General features: G+C 36.8%; 1 protein-coding gene across 1 annotated transcript; it reads left to right on the top strand.

The window, feature by feature from the left end:
• Positions 1-872: 872 nt before the first annotated feature.
• Positions 873-23,323, top strand: LOC5570005 (elongation of very long chain fatty acids protein 7). Its single transcript, XM_001658838.2, has 5 exons — positions 873-1,295; positions 1,382-1,713; positions 1,782-1,887; positions 12,557-12,693; positions 21,105-23,323. Exons 1-5 carry the CDS (start codon positions 1,235-1,237, stop codon positions 21,282-21,284), a joined length of 816 nt encoding a protein of 271 aa, XP_001658888.1. The 5' UTR covers positions 873-1,234; the 3' UTR covers positions 21,285-23,323.
• Positions 23,324-26,600: the final 3,277 nt, after the last annotated feature.

Genomic DNA, 26,600 nt, shown 5'->3' with positions numbered 1-26,600 from the left:
AATACCTGAGAACAGGCTTTGCATGATTGAAGCTAAAATTACGTTACGTGTAAATCTAAGATTTTTTTGGTGTGTAGAATTAAGCCGCACATATGTCAGAGATTTTCTTTGGACATCTTCAGGTACGATCTTAGCTATAACTCAAAGCCATAACTGGATAGAATTAGAACATATGTTGTCGTTGGAAGTATTGAAAGTACTTTATTTGCGTAGGTAAAAAAATCATCAATTAAAATAAAGACACTTAGTATCAAAAAGTTCGCGGACTCTCTGAGAATAAGTCACGATCCGTGGACCACTGGTTGGGAAACACTGCTTTAAATGAATTCGTTACTCAAGCAACAAAATCATCCCTCCCCTGATGGAAATCCTGGCTACGCCCGCCCATGTCTGTAGGTCCAAAATTTTAGATCACTGTAGATTTTCTTTGTGTTAATGAATTGTTTTCAATTATTATGACTTTCGAATGCTAATTGTAATTAATAATTTCCCTTTCTGATGGTGGAATGCGTGAATGCGTGGAAATGAGCCCTACGATAAATCACATGGTAGATATGTAAAAGACACAAGCTACTGTAAATTTTGATTCCAGCACCTTCAAATGTAATGGAAAGATGATCATGTCCGTAAATTTTCAAATCTTTATTACTATTGTTTCCTTCGATGAAACTTTGTTAAATTCACAGAGAGGATTCAAAGATACCACATCATTTGAATGGAATGTGCAGAATTGATGGTTTCTTTTTTTTATTTTCTTTTTCGATAATAACGATTTCAGACACACCGTGTGCAACACCATATGATAGGCGGTCAAACCAGCCGACTGAAATTTCCGCCCCGGTGATAACCGAGGAACATTTGGCAATTGCCGTTCTATATTTCGACATTAGTACCATCCACGCGTCCACTCGATCATGGTGTAACAACGAACAAAATGCAAATTTCCGATACTGTCTGTCTGTATGTCTACTCGGCAATGTCCAGTATCGATAAATAGGGCCTGTGTACGGTTCGACAGAACTTATTACCTGGACAGTGGCTTCGCAGGTCGCGTGTCGCGTGCGTTCTGTCTTGTGTGCGGTTTGATGAACTTTTTGTTTGTGACTTAAGTTGGAATTCAGTTTGGTGCCATAGAAAATGATAGTTTTAGGTGGATCCTGTTAAGAGAATACCTGATAGTGCTTGATAGTAAGAATCGATTGGTGGATTGACTCCTTGAGCTAAAAGTGCAATCATGGCTTTAGTATTACGTTCAACGTACAACTTCTTCACGTTCCTGTTCAAAGAATACAACGGTTGGTGGTGTTTCCAGACTAGTTCTAGAAGTCTTAGTGAAATAAAGTGAAATTAAAGTGTTTTTCTTCCAATTCTATATCTGCAGATCCGCGAGTAGAACATTTCCCTCTGCTCGGGTCGCCATGGCCAGTGCTGGTGATAATAATCCTGTATCTCAAATTTGTCAACAACTGGGGCCAGAAGATGATGGCGAACCGGCAACCGTTCGGTTTGAAAACGGCAATGAACGTGTACAATGCAGTACAAATAGTCCTGAATTTGTACATCGGAATCACCGGATTTGCCAATTCATACTTCTCCGACGATTACGACTGGGTCTGCGAACCGATTAGTCAGAAAGTAACCCCAACCAGGCAACGGCTCATATTCGTTACGTACCTGTACTACCTGTCGAAGATACTGGATCTGCTGGATACAGTGAGTGGAGGGAGGGATGTGATTTAATTCTGCACGTCACACTAAAATGTGTCACTAATGTTTTGCAGGTGTTCTTTGTGCTGCGAAAGAAGAATAATCAGATCACGTTCCTGCACACATATCACCATGCCGGAATGGTGTTTGCGACATATGTATTCACGAAATTCGTGTCAGGTGAGTTTTCCAAAGAAAATTCCAACTGGATTATACTCCATGTCATAGATTTTTTGATTTTATTAATGTTTGACGTCTTTCACTCTACAATTCTTTTAGATATGAATTTTGATTCATTTGTATAAGAAAATTCACTGGTAACGTTTTATCTCAAGTTCGTATGTGACTTATGATACAGTGGCTATTTCAAAGAATAGAAGTATTATTTTTAGAATTCTGGATTGCATGTGCTGAAATTTAAGAGGTGCTTGATCTCCCAGCTAAATAATTACTTTTTGTTTAGGTTTTTCTGAAAAAAATTCACAATAATATAAAATTTAAGATAGACCAATAAGCTTCTTAAAAGATTAAGTTTTGTAAAAATAAATCGAAAAAAAAACAACGTATGGAAAGCTAGACATTATCTACTATTCAGAAAAGTCGTTGGTATAATCTGTAGATGGTTCTATTATGATAAAATTTGATACATTTGGTGGTTTTGTTTTCTCTCAGAAGCAGATTAGCAAACCCTATGCAACACTACTATGTATTTCGTCAGCATTTCATGCTGGCAGTCATTATTCTCATCATGGCCGCCTGCACTTACCGCCGAAATAAAGTGCTCACTTGATCATAATCACGCAATTTGGCGAAAATTCTTCCGTTCAATGGTTTTAACTTCATAGTTAACATATAACCTTTGTGATACAGAGCAGAAAAGGTTTCCTATGGCACTACCCTTTCCATAAACATTCCACAACACCTATGAGAGGTCGTAGAGTTCTCTGCATCTTTCTTAATTAGGTGTTCAATCAATTATCCTTTCCCATTCCCTAGCTTTCGCAAGGACGTGGCCAGGACAGCTCTCGATTATTGGAGGATGTGTCAATCTTGTCTAAGAGTTAGAGGTTAATCCCAAATCTCTGACTTTGGTAACGGACGGGAAGGAGGCAACCCTCACACAATGGTCTAGGACTGTACCACCTACGAATTTGTGTGAAATGCTTAATGTAATGCTAATGCTAATTCTAATCAAAATTTTCAAATTCTGTTCAAAATGTTCACTATACTCAATTAAGCAAATTAATGTCGGAAAAACTACATGTCATCGCTTTAAATTTTGTTTTATTGTTGAATTTGTGGAAAAAACGCGTTTTTACAAAAAACTAGGCAGTGCCTTTTATTTTAGAGTCAGTTCACGAGAACCGCAACCTCTCTTTCCAAGGGAAGTTGTATTGATGTTCTCCGATCAGGCGGATATTTTAAGCGATTGTTCTTTTGTATAAAAGAAGATGTTTTGGAAAATTTTAGATTTCTATATTAGGGGGAAGTGGGACAAAATGACCCCCAATGATTTCATGTCACTAAACATGTAAAATCATAAAAACTGATATTACTATAGTAAAGTGCACGGATTAGGATGAAATTTGGCATTATTACTCCACGTTATTAGTATGGTATATGAATTTCAAAAGTACTTAAAATCGAGAAAAAAAAAGTTTTAGTGATTTTCAAATTGATTTTTTTCTTACCAACCGAACTAGATCAAAAGACTAAAAATGACGTTTAGTAGGGCAACTCAAGGGCTTCCATTTGAGGTGTAATCCAGATATGCCGTTTCAAGAATGTCCTAATTTTTGTTCGGGGTAGTGTTTGAACTTGAGCCAGTTTGTTTGAAAAGGTTTTCCTGTATAAAAGAAGATATTTCGAAAAATTTCCGATTATTATATTAGGGGTATATAATACAAAATAGCCACTAATGATTTAATGTAAAAAAATACAAAATCGATTAAACGGCTATGATTAAAATGCACGGATTTGTATGAAATTTAGCATGTTTACTTAACGTTATATGAACTTCAAAATGAACATGGTATTTGGATTAAAAAAATGTTTCATATCGAGAAAACTCTGTTTTTTTTTCAATTAGATTTATTTTAATTCGACTTGTTTTTTGTCAACAGAAAGGCTGTTTGGTTGGGAATCAACTATAGCATTTTTTTTTGAATTTGGGTAATGTTTTTATAGGTTCGATTCGGAGGGCCACATGTGTGTGTATACTTTTTAAGGCGAAGTAGCCCGTCATTCGTTTTGACAGCAATGATAACTTACGCTGCAATTTCAAAGTGATAAAACTTATTCTGCAGAGTTTATATTGAGTTGAAAAAGTATCACTGTACGCGCCAACATGCATAAAGTATGTTGATACTTTTCAGCTATGTGCAAAACCAACTGATTTTCTTTGATTCAAAATCGTGAGATGAATTACATAGCAACAATCATCAACGACGCGTACAAATTTCAATGAAGGCCTACTTCGCCTTAAGATGGTATGTTTGCTAGAAATCATTTTGTAAATAATTGAGTTTAGCTTAGTTTAGACTGACTGCACATATGGCTGCTATGATACACTATACTGTTTATATCTTGGATGGAATTTTGACTTTTACTGGTTTTGATGTTTGAAAATTTCACGGGAGAGTGAAAAAGAGAAGAAGATTATTGAAAATTAGGTATTTTCACAAAAAAATCATATGTTTCTGTAAAATCCGTTTATACGTTACAGTAGGTTTTGTGATTTTATGTATTTTCCGACACCAACATATTGGGAGTAAATTTAACTCACTTTTCCCTGTAGTACCTGTGTAGTCCTGCCCAACGGGTTTCTCACATCTTGAAAAACTATAGATTATCATGAGATAGTTAACATGCTTTAAGGTTGTGCTTGATGATCTTATTAAAAATTTGTGGTTTAAACTGCAATCACCACTGATTGGTTCAATACTTCGGTATTGAACGACGCACAGTATTGTTCTTATTACATATTACTCATGTTTTGATTATGTTAAAAGTATTATTTCAGTTTTATTTGAAAACTGCATCGAAACATACGATTAAAATACAATGTCCGGATTTGAAAACATTTGACTCCAATTCCAGACAGCCTCTTTTTACTATATAAAACTATATGTACAACATATGTTTGCAATGTTATGTCACTAAACACTTTTTTTTCTCGATGGTCCCATAGGAGTTTTAACTTTCGAACTCCTCCTCCACCCATACGCTTTTTTGCAAAGGGGAGGCTTACAAGACTTGGTTTATCAATTTGATATTTTATTCGTAGTGCCCTCATGTGTCATCGTCTTCTATCCGTTTTTTTATTCGTATGTCCGCGTATGTCCATCGTCTTGTTTTCTTAAGTTTCCATCAGATTTTTTTATAAATGGTTTACATTTCCGCTTGAATCGATTCTCATTAGTCTCATACTTTACTTCATCTGGAAGTGAGTTGAAAAGTCTAAATCCTTTGAAAAATAATGAATTTTGTGTTCCCGTCATTGTCAAATTTGGTAGTCGAAAGTCATTTGCTCTTCGTGTCGCATATCGATGCACGTCTGATCCGTATTGCACGTTCTCTGTCAAATATTTCGGTGTCAATCCATGTCAGTATCAGAGAGAATGGATGTCAGTATCAGAGAGAATAACCTTCCGAACACTCACACTTGTTTTTAAGATAAGAAAAACAAGTGTGAGTGTTCGGAAGGTTATTCTCTCTGATACTGACATCCATTGTAGAACTTCTCTCATTAGTCGACTTGAAGTCTTTCGGTCACATCCTAATATTAATGTCATTGTCCGGTTCTGCACAGTTTGCATCCTTCTCATTTCTCATCAATAGACAATGTATCCAAATATCCGTTCCTAGATTTGTTTGTTATTACCATATACTTAGTTTTTGTTACATTTAAATTCAACTTCTTGATCTTCAACCATTTCGTTAACTTATTTAGTTCAACCCTCATTACCGCATATGCTGCTTCAATGCTATCTGCAATAACAAACAATACTGTATCATCAGCAAACAAATTTAAATTACCCAACGTTACTACATCTTTGACATAGTTTATGTAAAAAATAAAAAGAATCGGCCCTAGCACGCTACCTTGTGGAACCCCTAGGTCAACTCTTCTGCACTCCGATTCTTGTCCTCTATATAAGGTACACTGCATTCTCATAGTCAAATAACTTCTTAACCATTCAATAACCTTTCCACTAATTCCTAGTTTTCCTAGAGTATTGATCAATTTTTTCCTGTCAATTGTTTCAAAGGCCCTTTTTAAATCTAAAAATATCGTCATAATTACTTTCTTATACTCTAGAGCTTTTTTCCATTCGAACAGTAGCAAATTCATAGCCGTTTCACAAGAATGTTGTTTTCTGAAGCCTGATTACTCTGGCAACAAAATGTCATATTTGTTCACAAAATCCATCAAGTCTTCCTTCACTAACACCTCCAAAACCTTTTCATATACTGGTAACATGTTTGTTGGTCTTCTGTCCTCAGGTTTTTGAGAATTGGGAACTTTTGGCAGTGGTACAACTAATGATTTTTTCCATCCAGATGGGAACTCTCCTCTGCTAAGGGATTTGTTAATGAGGATGAGAAACTCATGTTTGATTGCTTCGAATGCATCAATTAATACTGATGTACTGACGTTATTGATTCCACCACATTTTTTCAGATTTAGTACTGTGTGTCTCAGTCGTGACATATCGATTGGTTTAAAAGTAAACCACCTATAATTTGGATTGAGACTGTCGTTTCCAGTATCACTTGATCCACACTCTTCAATACTGTCACTATCAATAAAGTAGAATACTTGACACTATCAATAAAGTATTCATTTAATTTATCAGCTTTTGCTTTGTCACCAAGATCTTCATCAATATCTGAAAATTTTACACCATTATCCGTGCCTTTAGCTTGGTTTACTATTTTTTTCTAAGATTTCCATAACTTTTTAGAGTCACTTTGACTTGCTCTTAGCTCCTGTTGTATAGCTGTCTTCTTAGCATCACGAATTGCATTGACATAATTATTTCTTTTTCTCTGGTATTCTTTCCAATCTTCTTGATTACGCGATGTTCTAAATTTAAAATGAGCTTCGTCCCTACACAATTTCATCCCATGTAATGAACTCATGTACCACGTTGCTGTCTCAGTAACAGTAATCTCTTTCAGCTCTACCATATTATTTACAGTAACTTCTAAAGCTTCAGCTAACATATTTGCAGACTCGTCAATATTACTACATTGATGAAAATCTCTCAATTTCCAACGGAGCTCGGATTGCAAACGTACTTTAGAATATTTTTTCCAACTTCTAATTTTAGTTCTAATAGGTGTCGATTTGTCAGCTATGCTACTCACTAAAACACTTATTGTTGCATGGTCAGATATTTTGTCTGATGGTAACTCCTTCACTTGTGGTATATCGTAATATCGTTCTCTTCTATCCATATTTTCTAACCAGTTGATGTTAAAGTCACCAATAACTGTGATTCTACCATTATGTTCAAGTACCGTGGGCAACCATTCCTCTTCAAGGTACATGAGAAACGTTGCATCATTAGCATTAGGTGAATGATATAAACCACCATACATACCTTTCATAACTCCAACAGATACATAAATGGTCAAAACCCAATTTCCACAACACGATTCATTAGAATGCACATCCCATTTAATATTATTTTTTACATAAAATGTCACTCCACCAGTATGGCTCGAATTAGACAAGCAATTGATCATATCATATCCCTTTATATCAAACAAATTCACATTATGTTTATCTGTCAAGTGAGTCTCAGTAATGACAAAAATGTTTGGATTGTGTTGTCGTATTATCAATCTTATTTCTTCAATGTGACTACTAATAGCAGGGGCCCAGATAGCCGTAGCGGTAAACGCGCAGCTATTCAGCATGACCATGCTGAGGGTCGTGGGTTCGAATCCCACTGGTCGAGGATCTTTTCGCAAAGGAAATTTTCTCGATTCCCAGGGCATAGAGTATCTTCGTACCTGCCACACGATATACACATGCAAAAATGGTCAATCGGCAAAGAAAGCTCTCAGTTAATAACTGTGGAAGTGCTCATAAGAACACTAAGCTGAGAAGCAGGCTTTGTCCCAGTTGGGACGTAACGCCAGAAAGAAGAAGAAGAAGACTACTAATAGCACAATTTGCATACAAAATATCACTTTTTGATTGCTATGCTTCAAAATCTATCTTTTCTTTCTTTTTACCTTTCATTCTTCGATACACTGGATATTGCTCACTCCAGACAGCATGATCCACACAGATACCCTGCCTGCCTGATTTCAACATTCTGATACAGTTAGCACATTTATACTCTACAGAATCACATTGTTAAATTGAATGAGAACCAGCACATCGGGGACATGTTATCCCTCTAGCACTACAATCAGCTCCTTTATGATTGAATGCACAACACTTATAACACCTAAGCACATCAATGCCATCGACAACACGACAACGACCCATTCACAGATTAATTTTCCGCGCTCCATTAGTTTACCATATGTATAAGCATCAGCTTCGATAATATCATTGAACAGCCCTTTGACTGAATAAATTTTCAACACTTTTAGGTGCTTCACATCATTCAATATTTCGTTATGATCCAAGAGAGATCTCTTAAGTTCATCTTTATTAAGCTCTACCTAGTAATTTTACCATAGGTCTAAATGGCTGAGACATTTCTACCTCATATCCGTCTCCCATAGCGCTTTTTATAGCTTGCTTGAACGTTTCACTTGAATTTTCATCGTTTAACTCAACAATTACCGCACAATCGTGACGAGTGATTACGTCATTGACTTTTACGGAACACGTCTTAAGTTTTTCGCTCAACACTTTCTTCGTATGTCTTTGATCGTCCGAATTACGCGATTTGATAATCACTCTCGGGTTTGGTTTCTTTTTCGATTCATTTGAATCATTCATACGATTTTTCGTTGCAAAAGAGCTTGGTTATCCTGGAATTGCATTGCGACCATTCACTTTGTGATTCTCCACAACGATATTCGTACTTGATTTTTCACGTCGCATATCCGACATGGGTGTTTTACCCGCACTTCGATAAACCTTCCTACTAACAGCCCTCCATTCACCTTTTTGACCGGTACTTAAAGATGGTTCAACCACAGAATCTACATTATTTTTAACAACGTCACTATATGAAACCATGCCCTCGTTTACGATTCCACTTTTGGGCGTATTTTTTACATTTCTCCCAGTGTTCTCTGACCCAGTTTTGTTTTAATTTGAGCGCAAATTGTAACGCGGTGTATCACTCAATGAGATTTCACCACTCACATTCGTTGATGTACACAATTTATTTAGTTCTTCTTTAAACAATGCTCGGACTTTTCCGTCAAAGTCTTTGAAGAAACTAAATTTTTGTTCCATCTCCCCAATTTTTACCAGCATAACGTCAATTTTTTTCTCAATATTAATACGATCATCATATTCTTGTAAAGCCAAACACGTATCACAAACATACATCACATTTTTTATTCCTTATAGCACCTACCACTCATCTCTCTGCATCCACTAAAGCTCGAGAGTATTCTCGTCCAACTCAGACACTACACCATGGCAGCGCGCGCATATATCACTCGTTATTCTGCCCATTCCTTCTACTGCTTCACCAACATCGTTGAATTTGAGTTCGCAAGGCATATTGCTATGTGAACAATAGCCAGCGCTCTTATCACTTTCGTTCACCGCCAAGTACCGTGATTGATAGCGAACTTTTTTCACATGTAATTCATAAGAAAACTACTAAACTACTAACGATTCTAATTTAGTAGCACTTTACAGGGTAGATGTTCACCCGTTAGTGCATGGCACTTTATCAAATATCAAGCAGCAAAACACTCGGATATTCGCAAAATAATAACCACTAAATTTTCACACCTGGCAGTACGTTGTATTAGTCACTCAGTAACACTTAAACTATAACTTCGTATAATTTTATGTTATGATCACTACATAAAAAAACATTTTTCATTCAATGTAGTTGTATAAACGTTATGGATGCATTCGTCGGCACTATTACTAAAACCACGGAGAATAGAAGTTCGTCTGGAGTAACTTTTTCCTAATTTTTGTTATATTGATTTATTTATCAATGGTTATTGAATAATAAATGCGTTTAAAATGATCAATCATGTTTATAATAAGGAAAGAATAAACATATTAACCTTCAATTTAGCCTTTAATTGGTAAATATTATCGAAGGGTCTCGATATTGGTACCGTCATGATTTTGATTCACCACGGTAAAGTACCGTAAATTCGGGTGTAATTGATCAGTAGGGTGAAATTGATCACCGTGTCACGCGATTTTATTTCTTACTAATAGTGCAACAAGCTCATTGCAACCTATAGTAAATGAACGTTGTTTGTCTTAAATAATGTCTTATTGTGTATAGTGAAGTTTTTTGTGCCACAGAATGTTTATTTCTATGAAAATAATGTAAAATTGTAGAATCAAGTTTAGTGTGAAATTGATCATCATCTATAAACTTCTAGTTCTAAACAAGGATTTGGACATGGTGTAAACCTGAAAGTTTGTGAGGATGCTAACAATATATCTCCAAAACAGATTTTACTATCAAAACTCTTACCAATATGCTCGTTTTGTTGAAAAATTCAATTTTCTGCAACAAAGTAGGGTAATCCTTTGGAAATTGCCTACATTTGGGCGTTTTTCGCGGTATTCTTGAAATTTAATTATTGATTATTTCCATAAATATTGTCTTGTTAAGAATTTGGCAAGCATATTTGGATTGTCATGAGTCAATGAGGTTCACCGTCGAACTTTGTTTTCCTGCATTTAGTTGTATGATATTGATAACATTTTAGAAAGCATACCAAGAAAACAGTGAAAAATGATCAATTTCACCCGAAATTACGGTAAAGCTTTTGTGTTACTCTATAAGACTTCATATTAAATTTTTGGACCTAGGGAAAGTGTGCCAGTTATGGCTATAGTGGTTCCCTATTTGGCCATATGTGAATTACCAAAAACTTTCACATTTAACATCTTGATATATGTTATGTCGAACTACTGGAACACACAAAATGATTAAAAATTCGAAAACAATTAAATTAAAATGTATGGCGAAAAAGGGAACCATTATGTCCATAACTGGTACACTTACCCTAGTTCGGTTGAAAAAAGTTCCCAAGTAGATTCACTCACAAAAAACTACAGCCCTTCAAAGTGCTCTGGAATCATGTTGACCACAAACACAGACAAAGAGTTAAGATTGGTCAACTTGGTACTAAAACACATCATTAAACTGCGGTGTCAAAATTCTTATTTATATATTCGAAATTGTTTTTGTACGCTATAAAAATTATAAGACCGCATAAAATCAGCCTAGGTGTCTGGTACTGGGAGATATCCCCTATGCCCTGAAATTTCTAGCATGAAAATATATCAACATGGTTTTGTTCGCTTCTTTCAATAAAAAAAATATGTTGGAAATTTATTTAGGAAAAAAGAACACACACATTGCAAACAAAACGGTTTATCAGACAACATATTTTGGATAACTGTATCCGCTAGCTTAATACCAATTTGTTATTTATTTCCAGATGCATTCACACGTAATCTGAAGGAGAACCTGTTGTAGGTTTTGGCTCCATGGTTCTTCCCGCATCCAATGCTTACCTTACATATGCTCCTAAATCGCAATTATTTTGTTTTTCTGCTGATGTAGGGTTGCGAATGCCAAAAATATAGAACCAAAACAAATCTACCGAATCCACCGAAACCGTAGGAGCCACAAGCAGAAGCTAATGTTTTTGCAGTAATGAACGCATACAAAATTAATGGACTGTTCAAAAATGTATCTTCGAGATTACTTTTTCTGTTTTGTCGGTTTTCACGGTTCAGCAGGAGCGTTCGGTTTAGAGTTTTCTTGCTTCTTGTTGCTCGTAAATGTTCGTATTGAGCACAGATACAATTCTGTGCAATTGGTTTCACATCGAAGCAAAGGATAATAAATTAAAATGTTGATTTTAGTTGGTTTTCCTTTTAAAATCAAACAATTTGAAATCTTTCAAAAATGTAAGATTCATTGGCACCAAATTTTCTCGAATTCACATGGATATATTTTCGTGTCACAAAATGTGTAATATGTTCGAGGCGTGAATTAAAACAGGCCAGATAATAAAAATCTTCCTTTAAAGTTGACATATATACTCAAACAAACCACCAATACTGAATATTCTCAACTTCAAGCTTAGTGGACTTGACTTTTTACCACTACTGATTGTTTATATAGGTAAACTTTTCACTGAACATTCATACTGGTGTCTGCTGATGTTCGTTCTTTTTGGTTTGGTGCGCGAAATTTATTAAAAATTCAAACACAATCCACCAAGCCAAGGAGCCCAGAGTTCAGCACAGTTGAACCGTTTCAATAAACGATGACCTAGGACAAATGGTCAAGTATTGTGCTAGTGTGCTGCATGGATGTGTGACTGTTGGGTGAAGTCCTTGCGTTCTTTCGTTTGCTTGTGTAAATTGTTCTTTGCAGAACAAAATCCATGAAAGTATGAATTTAATATTTGTTTCAAAGGATTTTGTTCCATTCGTGATTGGTTTCTGAATTGTGTTTCCTATTTTTTCTATTTAACTTGCACTGGTGTTGCGGTTCATGAAAAGAAGCTTAAAAGTATCAACAAACACAGCTTTCTCCAAATCATTACCTAAATTTAGCCGAATTACATCCGTTCAATTTGACCACATCATATTAACTGTTCCTTTCACCATTTCACGTTTCTAATACGCTTTTTTTCGTTCCAGGGAGCCACGCGACACTGCTGGGGCTGATCAACAGTTTTGTGCATGTCATCATGTACTTCTACTACTTCCTGACCTCGTTCCGGCCGGAGCTCCGGAATTCCATCTGGTGGAAAAAACACATCACGCAAATTCAACTGGTGGGTATCGATGTGAGCGAAGCTTGCATATGGGGAAGGCATTCTATGGATTTTGCTTTCTTTTGAGTTTAACCTTTCTGAGATGCATCACAAACAGTTGTATACTATGCATTAGGGCAAATCGAATACAAATCTCAAATTTTCAAGAGCTCAAATCTAGAGAACCAAACAGTATTCTGAACTAAAAATTCGATAGATTGGTCACCGCAAGCAAGTGACCAACCGATCGAATTTTCAGCGTGCATGATTGTTTAGTTCTCTAGATTTGTGCTCTCAAAAATTTAAGATTTGGCTTCGAAGTATTTTCACCTTAAGGGAAAAAAATGGCAACTTTCTTTGAAGAAATTTACAAGAGCACAAAGTCATAAACGGTTGGATTTGGCCATTTTGGGAAAATGAAACGGTTCCGGTAGGGTGTGATGCTGACATTTTCAGGGGGGGGGGGGGTGGTCGTGAAAAAAATCGGTCGTAAAAAAAATCAGGGTTATAATTATGTTTTTGAAACACGCAATGTCTAGATGCGGAAATACTGGTTCGAGATATTCGGCAAAGCTGAAGCATTGAAGCATGGGTTGAGTACTTTCCAAAAATGGCCGTTCAAGTTTTCATATTTTGGTTATAGATGGCAACACTGCTCGATTGTTATCATAAGAGTCAATTTTATGGGGGTGTGATATGCAAATACTATTTTTTTTAAAGATAACGATACCGAATGTTCATTAAAGTTGAAGGAAGTGTTGCGTGCTATACAGTCGGCCAAATCACAAATGTTCATGTGGCTGGCAACACTGTTTAAGAAGAATAAAGAAACGATCAAAACCATAAAACTTGAGCGGAATAGATAAATATAATGCTTAGCAACATAGCAATACTCTTCAACTGTAATCCAGTTTTTCATGAAGGGTTCAAAATTTTGTCGTAGCTGGCAACACTGCTTAGGTGAAATTGTGCCACCAGGCAGTACAAGCGTGCATGCAACTTTTGTTTTGAGGATATCTCAGGATCCCGACCTCTTAGAAAGATAGATGGCGTATTCGGCAAAGTTGTTCAGTAGCTCAAGGACTATCATTATTCAAGCCAAGAGATTCGAGATTTTGCCACCAGGCGGCGCTAGTGAACATAGAACTTTTGTTTTGCGAATAGCTCAGGATCCTGACCACTTAGAAGGATGGCGTCTTCGTCAAAGTTGTTCAGTAGCTCAAGAGCTATCATTATTCTGACCAAGAGATTCGAGTTTTTGCCACCAGGCAGCGCCAGTGAGCATAGAATTTTTGTTTTGTGAATAGCTCAGGATCCTGACCACTTAGAAAGATGGCGTCTTCGGCAGAGTTGTTCAGTAGCTCATGAGCTATCATTACAAAAGCTATGAGATTCAAAATTTTTCCACCAGGCGGCGCTTATGAGCATCGAAATTTTGTTTAGCGGTTATCTCAGGATCCTGGCCACTTAGAAAGATGGCTTCTTCGGCAAAGTTGTTCAGTAGCTCAAGGGCTATCATTATAAAAGCTATGAGATTTAAAATTTTGCCACCAGGTGGCGCTAGTGAGCATGAAACTTTTGTTTTCCGGATAGCTCAAGATCTTGACCATTTAGAAAGATGGCGGCTTCGGCAAAGTTGTTCAGTAGCTCAAGGACTATCATTATTCTAGCCAAGAGATTCGAGATTTTGCCACCAGGTAGCGCAAACGAGCATATAATCTTTGTTTTGCTTTGCCTAAGACGCCATCTTTCTATGTGGTCAGGATCCTGAGCTACCCGCAGAACAAAAGTTTCATGCTCACTAGTGCCGCCTGGTGGCAAAATCTCGAATCTCATAGCTTTTGTTATGATAGTCCTTGAGCTACTGAACAACTTTGCAGAAGGCGCCATCTTTCTAAGTGGTAAGGATTCTGAGCTATCCGCAAAACAAAAGTTCTATGCTCATTAGCGCCGCTTGGTGGCAAAATCTCGAATCTCTTGGCTAGAATAATGCTAGTCCTTGAGCTACTGAACAACTCTGCCGAAGACGCCATCTTTCTAAGTGGCCAGGATCCTGAGATAACAGCAAAACAAAAGTTCTGTGCTCACTAGCGCCGCCAGGTGGCGAAATCTCGAATCTCTTGGCTAGAATAATGATAGTCCTTGAGCTACTGAACAACTTTGCCGAAAACGCCATCTTTCTAAGTGGCCAGGATCCTGACCCGAGTAACACACATGTTATAATTGATGCATATTAACTCTTATATGACAAAATCTAGTCATATAAGAGTTAAAATGCATCATTTATAACATATGTGTTCCTTGGGGAGATATCCGCAAAACAAAATTTCGATGCTCACTAGCGCCACCTAGTGGCAGAATTCCGCAATTCAATGACCACCATATGGTAGCCCTTGAACTACTGAACAATTTTGCTGAACATCATGATCCTCTATCTTGAATACTTTTTAAGATTTTGATCATTTATAAAAACGGTCGTTAATCTGAATTTCAGTCGTAAAAAAGTGGTCGTAAAACGAACCATCGGTAAAATGTAACGGTCGTAAAAAGAGGTTGGAGTGTATATTCCAGAAGTTCTTGCAAGGTTGTTTGTAGGTATTCTTTCAAAAATTATCCCAAAGGTCTTCAAGAGATTCGGCTATTATTCCTCTAAAAATTGTTCCAATAATTCTATCAGGAATTGAAAAAAATCTTCCGAGATAGTTTTTTGTGGGATATAGAATCCACTGCGATAGAAGGTAGCAAAATAATTGATCGTAGCAATCGGTTTAGACGTTGGCATCATTACTGTCACTTGCAGACTAGATGCATTCATACCCTGCCTCACTTGCAAACCGACACTTGGCTGGGTAAGCTGTGTGTGAATTGTGTGCAGGGTGATTCCTTTCCCGTTGATAATCAAAACTCCACATTGGTGATCCTGCCAGTTTTCTGCTTTTTAGCGGAAAGATACCTGGCCTTTATTTTCATATTTAATGGGAGGAATCACCCTACAGCGTTGCTAAGTGAAAAAGACAAGGTGAAAGAAAAAAAAAGCAGCTTGTGGTAATTTTGGTTCTCCGTTAGTGCGAAAAAAAGTGTAGTGATTAAAATTTCCCGTATACAAGACAAACCGAGAAGTTTCGATGGCGTCTAAAAAAAGTGTTCAGAAAAGCGGCTGGTAAAGTCGATCTTGTTGTTTTGCTAAAAGCAAATGTCAGATCGCAAGCTTACAGCGTGTTGTTTGCCATGGGGAAAGAGGAACCCCGGCAATGTCAGCTGCCGAAAAGCTATAGTTCGTTGATCTTGTTGTTTTGATATATTCAAATGTCAGATCAGATGCTTACAGTGTGTTGTTTGCGTGGGGGAAGTCCCGGCAATGTCCGCCACTGAAAAGCTAGAAATTATTGATCTTGTTGTTTTGCTACGTGCAAATGTCAGATCAGAAAACTTTAGCGTGTTGTTTGCCGTGGGAAAGAAGAGACCCCGCAATGTCCGCTGTCAAAAAGCTGGTTTTTGATGATCTTGTTGATTTGCTATGTGCAAAGGTCAGATCACGGATAAAAGCGTGTTGTTTGCCATGGGGAAGTGGAGCCTCGGCATGTCCGCTATTTGAAAGTAAGAATTTGTCGATCTCGTTGTTTTGCGATGTGCAAATGTCAGATCGGAAAAGGCTTCAGCCTTGCTATTTGCCACGGGGAAAAGGAGCCCCGACAATTTCGATTGACGAAAAGTGAGAATGTATCGATTTAGTTATTCTTCTTCTTTCTGGCATTACGTCCCAACTGGGACAAAGCCTGCTTCTCAGCGTAGTGTTCTTATGAGCACTTCCACAGTTATTAACTGAGAGCTTTCTTTGCCGATTGACCAATTTTGCATATGTATATCGTGTGGCAGGTACGAAGATACTCTATGCCCTGGGAATCGAGAAAATTTCCTTTACGAAAAGATCCTCGACCAGCGGGATTCGAACCCACGTCCCTCAGCATGGTCATGCTGAATAGTTGCGCGTTTACCGCTACGGTTATCTGGGCCCCCGATTTAGTTATTTGCATATGTCAAATCAGAAGCTAAGAACATATTGACTGATTCGCAAATGTCCTAGTATTGCTTTATGTGGTATGTGACCGCACAGTACCCTTTGGAGAGAGAAGAGGAAAGTTCAAGCATTATACAGTGACCCCACGCAGTTGAATCACCCACAATTTATGAATCAGCTGATTTCAAAAGACAAAATTATTGTCAAACTTGTCACAAAACATCACAGAATTACTTTTACACTTAGTTTCTTATCAGTAAAAATAATTCTGTGATGTTTTGTGACAAGTTTGATAATAATTTTGTCTTTTGGAGTCTGCTGATTCATAAATTGTGGGTGATTCAACTGCGTGGGGTCACTGTATTTGTGTATTTGTGCGAAATTTCAAATTCAATAACATTGAGCGTGCTGTTTATCAAGGCTTGCTGAAATAAGAGTTTGTATTTCTCAATTATGCTTTTTGGAATCGTCAAAGAAAATATCATCAATAGTTTGCAAAAAAAGCATGTAAATACCGCTGACGGGACATCATATATAAATCGATAATTTCTTTTGAAGTTTTAGAAATGGATTCAGACTGCTGGATGAGCAGTGCTTACTGGTTGTGGTTCTGAAGAATTTCCTTCCTACAACAAAAATAGCGTGGCTTGGTGGACTGATTGTAGAAGTTATACATTCGACTCTCCACAATTCGATGTTCTATAACTCGATATACTCTATAACTCGATGGATTTTTCGGTCCCTTCAATTTTCCATACATCGTGCTCTCCATAAGTCGACTGTATTTCACAATAGATATTCTTATGTGTGCCAAATATAGAAAAAATGGAAGACAAATGTATGACCGCGTAGAATTTGAGAACCTATCATCTGATTTTAAAGGGGTCTGTTTCGCATGGTTGATTTTTACGCAAAGAAGGATCATGAAATAAAATATATGATAAACTTTGAAGGAATATTTAAAATCTGAAATGTTTCTGATGTATAAAATATCGGTTGAAATAAAACATCCCAGTAGATATAACAAAGTTTTCTTCATGACAGCTAGTATTGAACAAGAATGACGAGAGGTTACTATGACTGGTTGAATGGTCGGCGAGATTTAACCGAATGATATTTGATACCAGATGACCAACATTACACGATGACTGTGAAGGTGTTCCCTACAACGCGGTGAAAAGCACACTAGAAATGACCATTATGAATCATGTCAATGGACGGTTCTTTTAAGCAGCTTGAAGCGGCTGTAAGACGAAAATAAAATTGAATACAAAAGTATTCCTACAGTATAGAAAACAAAATACCGTGATGATATGTAAAAAAAAAAATCGGCGAAACGGGAATGTCACTTGCAGACTAGATGCATTCATACCCTGCCTCACTTGCAAACCGACACTTGGCTGGGTAAGCTGTGTGAGAATTGTGTGCAGGGTGATTCCTTTCCCGTTGATAATCAAACCTCGACAGTTTTAACATTTCGTTCAGAAATATTATCAGGAGATCCAGCAGGAGTTTTTATAGGCTTTCGTCCAAAAGAATCCTTGAGAGATTCCTCCAGTGATTATTCCTGGTATTCCTTCAGGAATTCCTCCAGCCCAAACGCTCTACTACAACTTCTTCATAGAACACGTTTATCGAAATTGAACTACATTTTCAGATGTTTCGGAACATGTATTTCGATATTCGGTATTTCAGGACATGACTTTTTCAAACAAATTGAATGCAAAAACTCATGAGCCATTTTCAAAAGTTATTCTTGAGTCAAAATGATCGATTTAACTATGGAAAACACTTCATACTGAAAACATGTGTGAAATTCAATCCAAATCGAAGATCATCGAGCACGATTATAATTTTTTTCGGCTCATTCTGGATGGAATTTGTCAATACAAGTAAAAACTCGATACTTTTGAGTCGTTACCAAGTAAAGTTGGAATCGATACTTTTCAGTGCGATACCAGTAGGTATTTAATGCTATCTAATTGAATGAGTACTTATTCATGTACATAATTGTACAAGTTCGTTTAATGAAACTAGTTAAATCGAATTAGTACTTTCTAATGTCCAAGCCAATTCAATCGTAGCACAGAAGATTGAAACAGCTTATTACATTCATGCAAGTTCGTTAAAAGTGTTGAGTTCAAAATGTTTTTATTTTCTGTATTTTGCTGTAATTTTGAAATAATTTTCGTTCTGTGTTTTCTTTGTAGTAAAAATTACTCAAATGATTCAAACAGGTACTTTTGATTCGATATTTTGTGCTATCGATACTTTCTTCCAATACTAAAAGTATCGATACCTGGATGGTATCGTTTCATCCCTAATTTCAGATTTTTTTTTGTCTGAGAAGAAACCTATGAGGAATAGTTGAAGGGATCGTTTGAAGAATTTATTAAGGAGTTTTGGGAGATGTTTTTAGGTTTTTTAGATCTGTTGGAAGGAAAATTTAGAAAAAAATATTGTACAAATTCATGGGAAGTTCCGTGAAGAGCACACCTAAAAATCTCTAAAGAATACTGATGAATCTTGATGATCTCTACATGAAATGGTGTCATTTACTACTCCATGGAACCATCATTGCGAGCATGGGAAACACTCACTCGATTATTGCGTGTCCCTCACTCACTTCCACAAGCAGTCAAGAGCGTTGCCGTTTCTTCAACCAAGCTAGATGCTTCAATTTCCAATGTGCTTCCTACTTTTTTTTGCCGAACGACAAGTTAGGCAAAACTTGCAACAGAATGAATCATCACCGATTCCGTGTGCCGAAGGCATCTGATTATAGTAGCGAATGATTATTTAGAGTCCGATTCTCCTTAAGTGGTATTCGTGTTTGAATTCGTGATGAGCGCTCACTGAATAGCAATAACACCCGCCGGAAGGCTTCAGTGAGTGCGAATCCGTTTATTCAACTGAATGCACTGATTAATTGAATGCTGTACATGTCTCCTAGTTACGACCGGATTGGTTCTCATTACACTCCGTGCGTGTTTTAGTTCATCTCAATCGTTTGCGATTCGTCGGGAGTGCGTTCATCCTAGTAACGTTCGGCTGTCATTAAACATTGCGTGGCAGCTGATAGTTTTTTTTTTTCTATCAGTAGCGTTCGGATGAGTGAGTGAATTTTCCCATGCTTGCACCCTTGCAAAAATTCTAGGGGCCAATCTGGATGGAAATTCTTGAAAAATACACCCTGTATCTCTTGAAGAAATTCATAGTAAATTGGTTTGAAGGAGTTTTGAAGTAATCTAGCTTTGTTACTTTCAAACCGATGAAGTTCAAAATAAATTGCTGTCTTCGGCATGATTGTTTTTTATGCACAAATATTTCATAAACAGCAAAATAGATATTTTTAGTAATTTCATAAATATTTTATATCGGTAATTTTTTTGTCAAAACTCAGCCTATCTTAAAATTTTAAATCAACATGAATCATGAATCACTACATTTTTCAATACTTTACAAAATTGTGAGTGATTCATAGTTCGTCATAGAAAATTGATAGGAATCGGTTTAGAAGCAACCTCAATTTGATCATTTTATATGATTTGCGGGCCAAGATAGTCATTGCGGTAAACGCGTTGCTATTTAGAAAGACCAACCTGAGAGTCGTAGGTACGCATCCAACGGGTCAACGATTTTGAGTGCTCATAAATACACTATGGGGTCATGTACAAATTACGTCACGCTCCTAGGGGGGGGAGGGGGTCAATCCAAGTGTGACAAGCCTTACAAAACTTTTGAAGGACTCATACAAAAAACGTGACAAAGGGGGGGGGGAGGTGGTCAAAAAAGATGAATTTTAGCGTGACATAATTTGTGTACCATTCCTATGCTAAGAAACAGGCTCTGTCCTAGTTAGGACGTCACGCCAGAAAGATGAAGATTTGATTTGGCAGGATTGGAACTGGTTCTGGATATCCGGATATAACCTTTTTATGTTTAAACAACACCCTACCGGAACCGTGTTTCAAAATATTCCGAACTGGGCAAATCATATCGCCTATAACCTAAAAAAAATCATGAAATTCAAGCCGTCATACCATATAAGCTTATGGAATTCTGAATATGATATGTTCCATTTTCTTTTAAAATAGGTTCCAGGTGCTCTTGTGAATAGAATGGCTAGAGACAAAAATATCAGGGCTTCATTCAAGAGTCTAATATTTTTAAATTAAAGCTAAAATAATGAAAATTGGTTTATAGAGCGTTTCAAAGTCGTTGACCATTTGACTATTCATAATGTGTATGTTATAGCGTCGTTCCTAGAGCTTGCTGGAAGTATTTTATGGGCAATATAGGAAAGGTCTCGATATTTCAGATTTCTGTCTTTTAGTTGTCGTAGGTTTTTTACTGTTGTCTTTTGACACTTCGTATGTTTAACATTTTTTCAACCATATTTTTATCTTTTCAGATCCAGTTCATGGTCCTGATGGCCCATTTCGGTTTGCCGCTGATATTCGGCTACTGCAACTATCCGGCTGTGTTCCTTTTCATCGGATTTACACAGAATCTGTTCATGTTCACGTTGTTTGCCGATTTCTATCTGAAAGCCTATGTAAAAACGCAAAAGGACAAAGTGAAAGACTCCTAACGATGAGCCGTAGCTAATTAAGCCGAACCATAGAAGTTGTTAATTACCGTTACCTACGTCACATACCGCTGGAATTACATATACTTTTTCGTATAAAGTGTGCAACGCACCAGTCAACCAGCCACCACCCCAATCACCTCTGTTAGTTGTCGCCACACATATATTATGCCAACTCGACCTTTTCCTCGTGTACTGCCAACCCTCATCGCTAGGTTTAAATAGTTGTGTATTAAGCAGCTAATTTATTGTAGTTTCTAGCGCAGATTCCGTCACCCCAAAGGCGGTAGGTTTTAAGTTCAACAAATATACACCACTGAATGTGACCTTTGAATTGTAACGCCTGAGACTAAGTTAATGCAAATATGCCACTGTCGAGTGTTTCGTTAAAAAAACGAAGTAGCGGGTCAATGGACGGTCGCGCGTGTACTTAAAGTGCTGGGCGTAAAACTTTGGAATATGGAAAGAAAATGTCCCAATACAACTAGTGCAACTCTTATTGATTACTTGTTCTGCGACTGAGATTTATCACTTCTAGATTGATTTGGATACTCTCAATCTACCTTATAGGGTTGGAAATCTTATCGATTTCTCAAGACATAAGGTGTTTTCGTGCTTGCCATACACAGCAAAAAAAAAATAGTGTAATATCACATTGTATTAAATGCACATCATCCACGTCTCAACAGTGATGCAGTTTTGCTTTTCATTTACGACATTCGATATTGATGTAGTTATAACTTTAATTGAATTAAAAAGATGTAAGGTACCCCGGGGCAAGTGAGAATCTGGGGTAATTGGACCTTCCGTCATAGCTTATTGAGGAGAAGTTTTTCAAGGCGATATTCTTCTAGAAAATTGAAGATTCCCATATACGTAATGTATTTACTACTCACAAATTTGTTATTTTCATTACCATGTGTTTTTTTCAAGGTTGTCATCAAAATTGTACTGATAATAAAAGTCACGTATTATTATTTAGTATTTATTACTCATAATCTAGTCTACAATTTGCTCATTCCACTACACTGCTCCCTTCCATCTGCTGCTTTTTTCTCTAAAATAATCATTCCTTTTCCTAATGTTATGTGTATGTTGTAGTGTTGTTTCTTCATCGTGTCATACGTTTGCTAGCGATCATAAACTTAACATGATTTGCTTAATTGTTACTTTTTGGTTTTTATACAACGCATTGTTTCCTCATGATGACGTTATGTCTGGGTTTATGCGTTCTCCTCTGCACTTTCCTCAATGGTTCAATGTTTTTTTCTTTCAACTAGATGAATCCTTTCTTACCGTATTACACAATATGCCATTTTTGCATTTCATATAAACTATAAAAATAACAACGACAACGACGCTGGTTTGTTTTACAAATTATCTTCCATCTTCCTCGGTTTCCTCGTCAGAAAAAAATCAGTGTTTACCCTATAGAATGTGTTCCGACGTACAAAATAACTGTTTTCCTCTAAAGGGGGGATGGGGGGACTAACATCAGCTAAGGGAGGTTGCCTTACAAAACTCTGTTCCCGTCATTTACTTCCTGTTTTACTCTACTAAGCTACCGGACAATAACGCTTCGATTCACAGAACGATTTCCCAGCTAGATATACACCTACCAAAGAGCTTAAGGGTAGCAGATCAAAACGAATCTAGTTTAATCAGATAAAATTATATTGTTGAAACCGTAAACAGTTCGATCGATGGCATTAGTTAGATGTGATTTTCTCGATAATTCCCAGAAAGCGTAAATTAGGGCAGCTATGAAAACATAACTATACCATTGACAAGCGTTGCTGACTAACCGGTTTTTAGAATTTCTCTTGAAATGGAAACAAATTAGTGCACAATTTGTCGAAAGCGGTGTGTTACCATTGTTGATAGCTGCACAACGTACAACATTCAAATATGATAGCATTGGAAAATTAACGCTCTCAGTTCAAATCTGTAGAAATGGTAATTTAGAAAATTATATATTCCCATAATTCTAATCGATAGGTATTTGTGCAGAATAAAAACTTGACCTTTAAACAGAGCGTTTAGATTATACATAATATTAAAAATACTATGTTTATAACAAGATTGAAACACCATGCGTCTCCACAAGCACTTATTACATATTTATATGGAAATACCTGCATCTGTTGAACTGTTGTAACTCATAATTATAGAAATTAGATTCCGTTGATTTCCAGTTGCGTTGTGATTTCAGAGGAAATATTTAATTCTGAAATAAACCTTTTGAATGTCGATGAACATCTAGTGGATTCCGATGGAAATTTTGGTTAAATTGGTAAGGATCTCGATGGGAACCCTGGTGTTTCAGTGGGAATCCCCATTGAAATCTAATGATTACCATCCGATTCTTTACAATTCCCGTAAAAATCTCAACATTCCCACCACATAGAATTGAATACAAGATTTCAATGAATCGAATGGAATACAAGTGTTTAATAAGAAACTCAGCAATCTTAATAGACTCATTAGAATCTATATAAATAAAAATGGAATGGTGTTCGTATGTCACGAAATGGCTTACGAACGGGTCAACGGATTTCAACGATTATTTCTCAGTTTTGTTCGACAAGGGTTCCGACGTGTTTGTGTGTATAAAAATCCCAGGATATTCACCGGGAAAGTTGAAAAAACGAGCGCGAACGAAACTGTAATTTTATATGGGACGATCAAAAGCGTTTTTCAACAGCCTACTTGATGGCAAGACGAAGTTTGCCGGGACCACTAGTTATAAATAGAATTCTTAAATTTCTACCAGAATCTCAAGATCTTTTCAAAGGATACAGATTTCAAGCTACAATTCCAAATAAAAATCGAAATTAATTTCATTGCACCATTAACGCATTAGCGAAGACAAAAACCAATACAGACAAAATCTTTGAATTCAAATTATCATAAAATCATGCCTGATTAATTGCCAATGTACACTACAAATCGAATAAAATTATATAACCTGAGTTTGTTCGATTAGTAGAGATATTGATTAAGTGATCTATAGCGTAAATGTAGTAATAATTACGATTTCACAAGATTTGTTGTGCGAACATACGAACAATATGGCATTCTCTTAAGAGTCAGTTCGCGAGAGCCGCAATTTCCTTTCCAAGGGAAGTTGTATTGATGTTCTCCGAGCAAGTTGAAACTTTCAGGCATTGCTCTCTCATGTTCTGCAAAATTTTAGATTTTTATATAAGGGAATAATTTTTATATAGATGGGACAAAATGACTTCTGATGATTTAATGTCACAAAAAATGCAAAATCACAAAAAAATTACATAACTATAGAAAAATGCACGAATTGGATGAAATTTTGCATGAATACTCTACGTCACATAAAATTTAAGATAAGCATTCTATATGGATTTTGGAAGTGGTTCAAACCGAGAAAATCAAGTTTATCATAGAAAATTTAGTGATTTACAAATCAACTTTACGGTACAAGACGGGGTTGCGGCTCTCGCGAACTGGCTCTGAATGTATATGATACGCTGCATTTTACATGGGTTTTTCTTTCTGTGCAGGATCGGTTGACAGCTCGCTGCTACCCGTATGTAGCAAACGCTCATGTTCGAAAGTAGTAGGTACGTTCCAGGGTGGATGCACGGCTGTCAACTACAAACAAAGCTCGCCTAACAATCATCTCTCAAGCGGGCCGGCCCAAACAGCACAGGTCTAAAACGCGGGCCACGCCAGGCAGCAATCGTTGATGCTTTTCAACACTGCGGGAAGTCTAGCAGCGTTGTGAGCCACATGAACACACCCACAAAACATGAACGGTAGGCGCACCTCGTTGCGTATACCCCCCTGGTACGTACTATATGTTCGAAAAGTTTTTTATTTATACCAAAAGTGTAGTACACTCTGAAAGTTGAAACTAGTGTGTTTATCGAAAAAAAACTTTTTCTCAATAAACTGTAAGTGTTTATATTTGAATAACATTATGAAACTTTGATATTCAAACTCGTTCAATAAAATTCACAATCGAATTGAAATTTAAAAAAGTTAAATATACATTTGTTGAACAAAAACATCATTATCCATAAAAATATGGAGTACTATATTAAATTATGTGCGTCAAAGGCTCTCAGATTTTAGGCTCGTGGAGCTCTTTATGAAACTGAATTGCTGTGCGGTGCACCTGATTATTGATTTTCAAAAGAATGATAATTAAATATGTTCAAACTGGAGTATTTGATGATTTAACCCATTAACGCCCAGTGATCTGTTATAAGATCAGTCACTTTTAGGAATACACATATTTTTTTTAGACAAAATGGATGGAAGGTATCTTCGGCAAAGTTCCGAGGACAGTGTAATGACAGGTTTTTAAACAGGGACGAAAAAATTCATGCTCACTATACTCAATTCACTGACATTTATGCCACCATCAAAGCATCCGCACCACCACCAATATGATTGTAACAATGAAGATGGCACAAAGGTAGATGAAGAAAACAAACAACGATGCCCGTAAGTCGTTGGTGTTTTTGATGATCAAAAGCAGAAGAGTGTCAGTTTTAGAAAATTGATTATCAATGAGGTTCATATTTATTAAAAAATATGCTGCTACACGGGTAATGAACGATCCGATGCACGGAATCGATGATATTGGGGACCGTTCAAATATTACGTAACCCAACAGGGGGAGGGAGGAGGTCTAACATAGTGTTATGGTCCATACAAAAAATAAAATGTATCATACAAAAGATGTTACGTAGGGGTGGGAGGGGGTCTAAAATTCACAAATTTTGCATTACGTAATATTTGAATGAACCCTTGACGCGTCTTTAGTGTGCTTCGTGCAAAAATTACAACTTCTCGAAGCGGAATGTAAAAAAGTCAAGCTGGTTCGAATGAATATCATTTTTTTGTTTCCGATAATTCGATAATTCCGATACTCAACCGATCAGCAGGTTAAAAGGAAACTGAAAATCTTGAGGCAAGCCACGGTATACATAACAAGGTAGGCTATTCCCACGTGTAAACAACGATATTCAATGAAAACATGTGTCGTCATTCCTATCGTCAAGCATGAGGCTAGAAAGATAGTAAAAGAGAGCAAGCCTTGCTTACTCTTGTATTCGTTCTAGTTTGCGATAGGAATGACGTCACTGCCAAATGTCATTTTTTGGAATACAATACCTTGTTTCTTTGAGGCAAGCGCTTTGCCAATCTTTGTTGTGTTGTCAAGGCGAGGATAAATACAAACAAAAATCGACGAAGATTCTACCAAGCAAGTGTCAATATATGCGAGAGTAGATGGCCCTGTTTTTAAATTCATGTTTGTTCTACAAGGTTGCTTTA

This window comes from Aedes aegypti, chromosome 3 (genome assembly GCF_002204515.2).
Source record: "Aedes aegypti strain LVP_AGWG chromosome 3, AaegL5.0 Primary Assembly, whole genome shotgun sequence".
Taxonomy (NCBI): Eukaryota; Metazoa; Arthropoda; class Insecta; order Diptera; family Culicidae; genus Aedes; species Aedes aegypti.
Note: the sequence above shows the minus strand (reverse complement) of the source record. Positions and strands in the feature narration are given on the sequence as shown.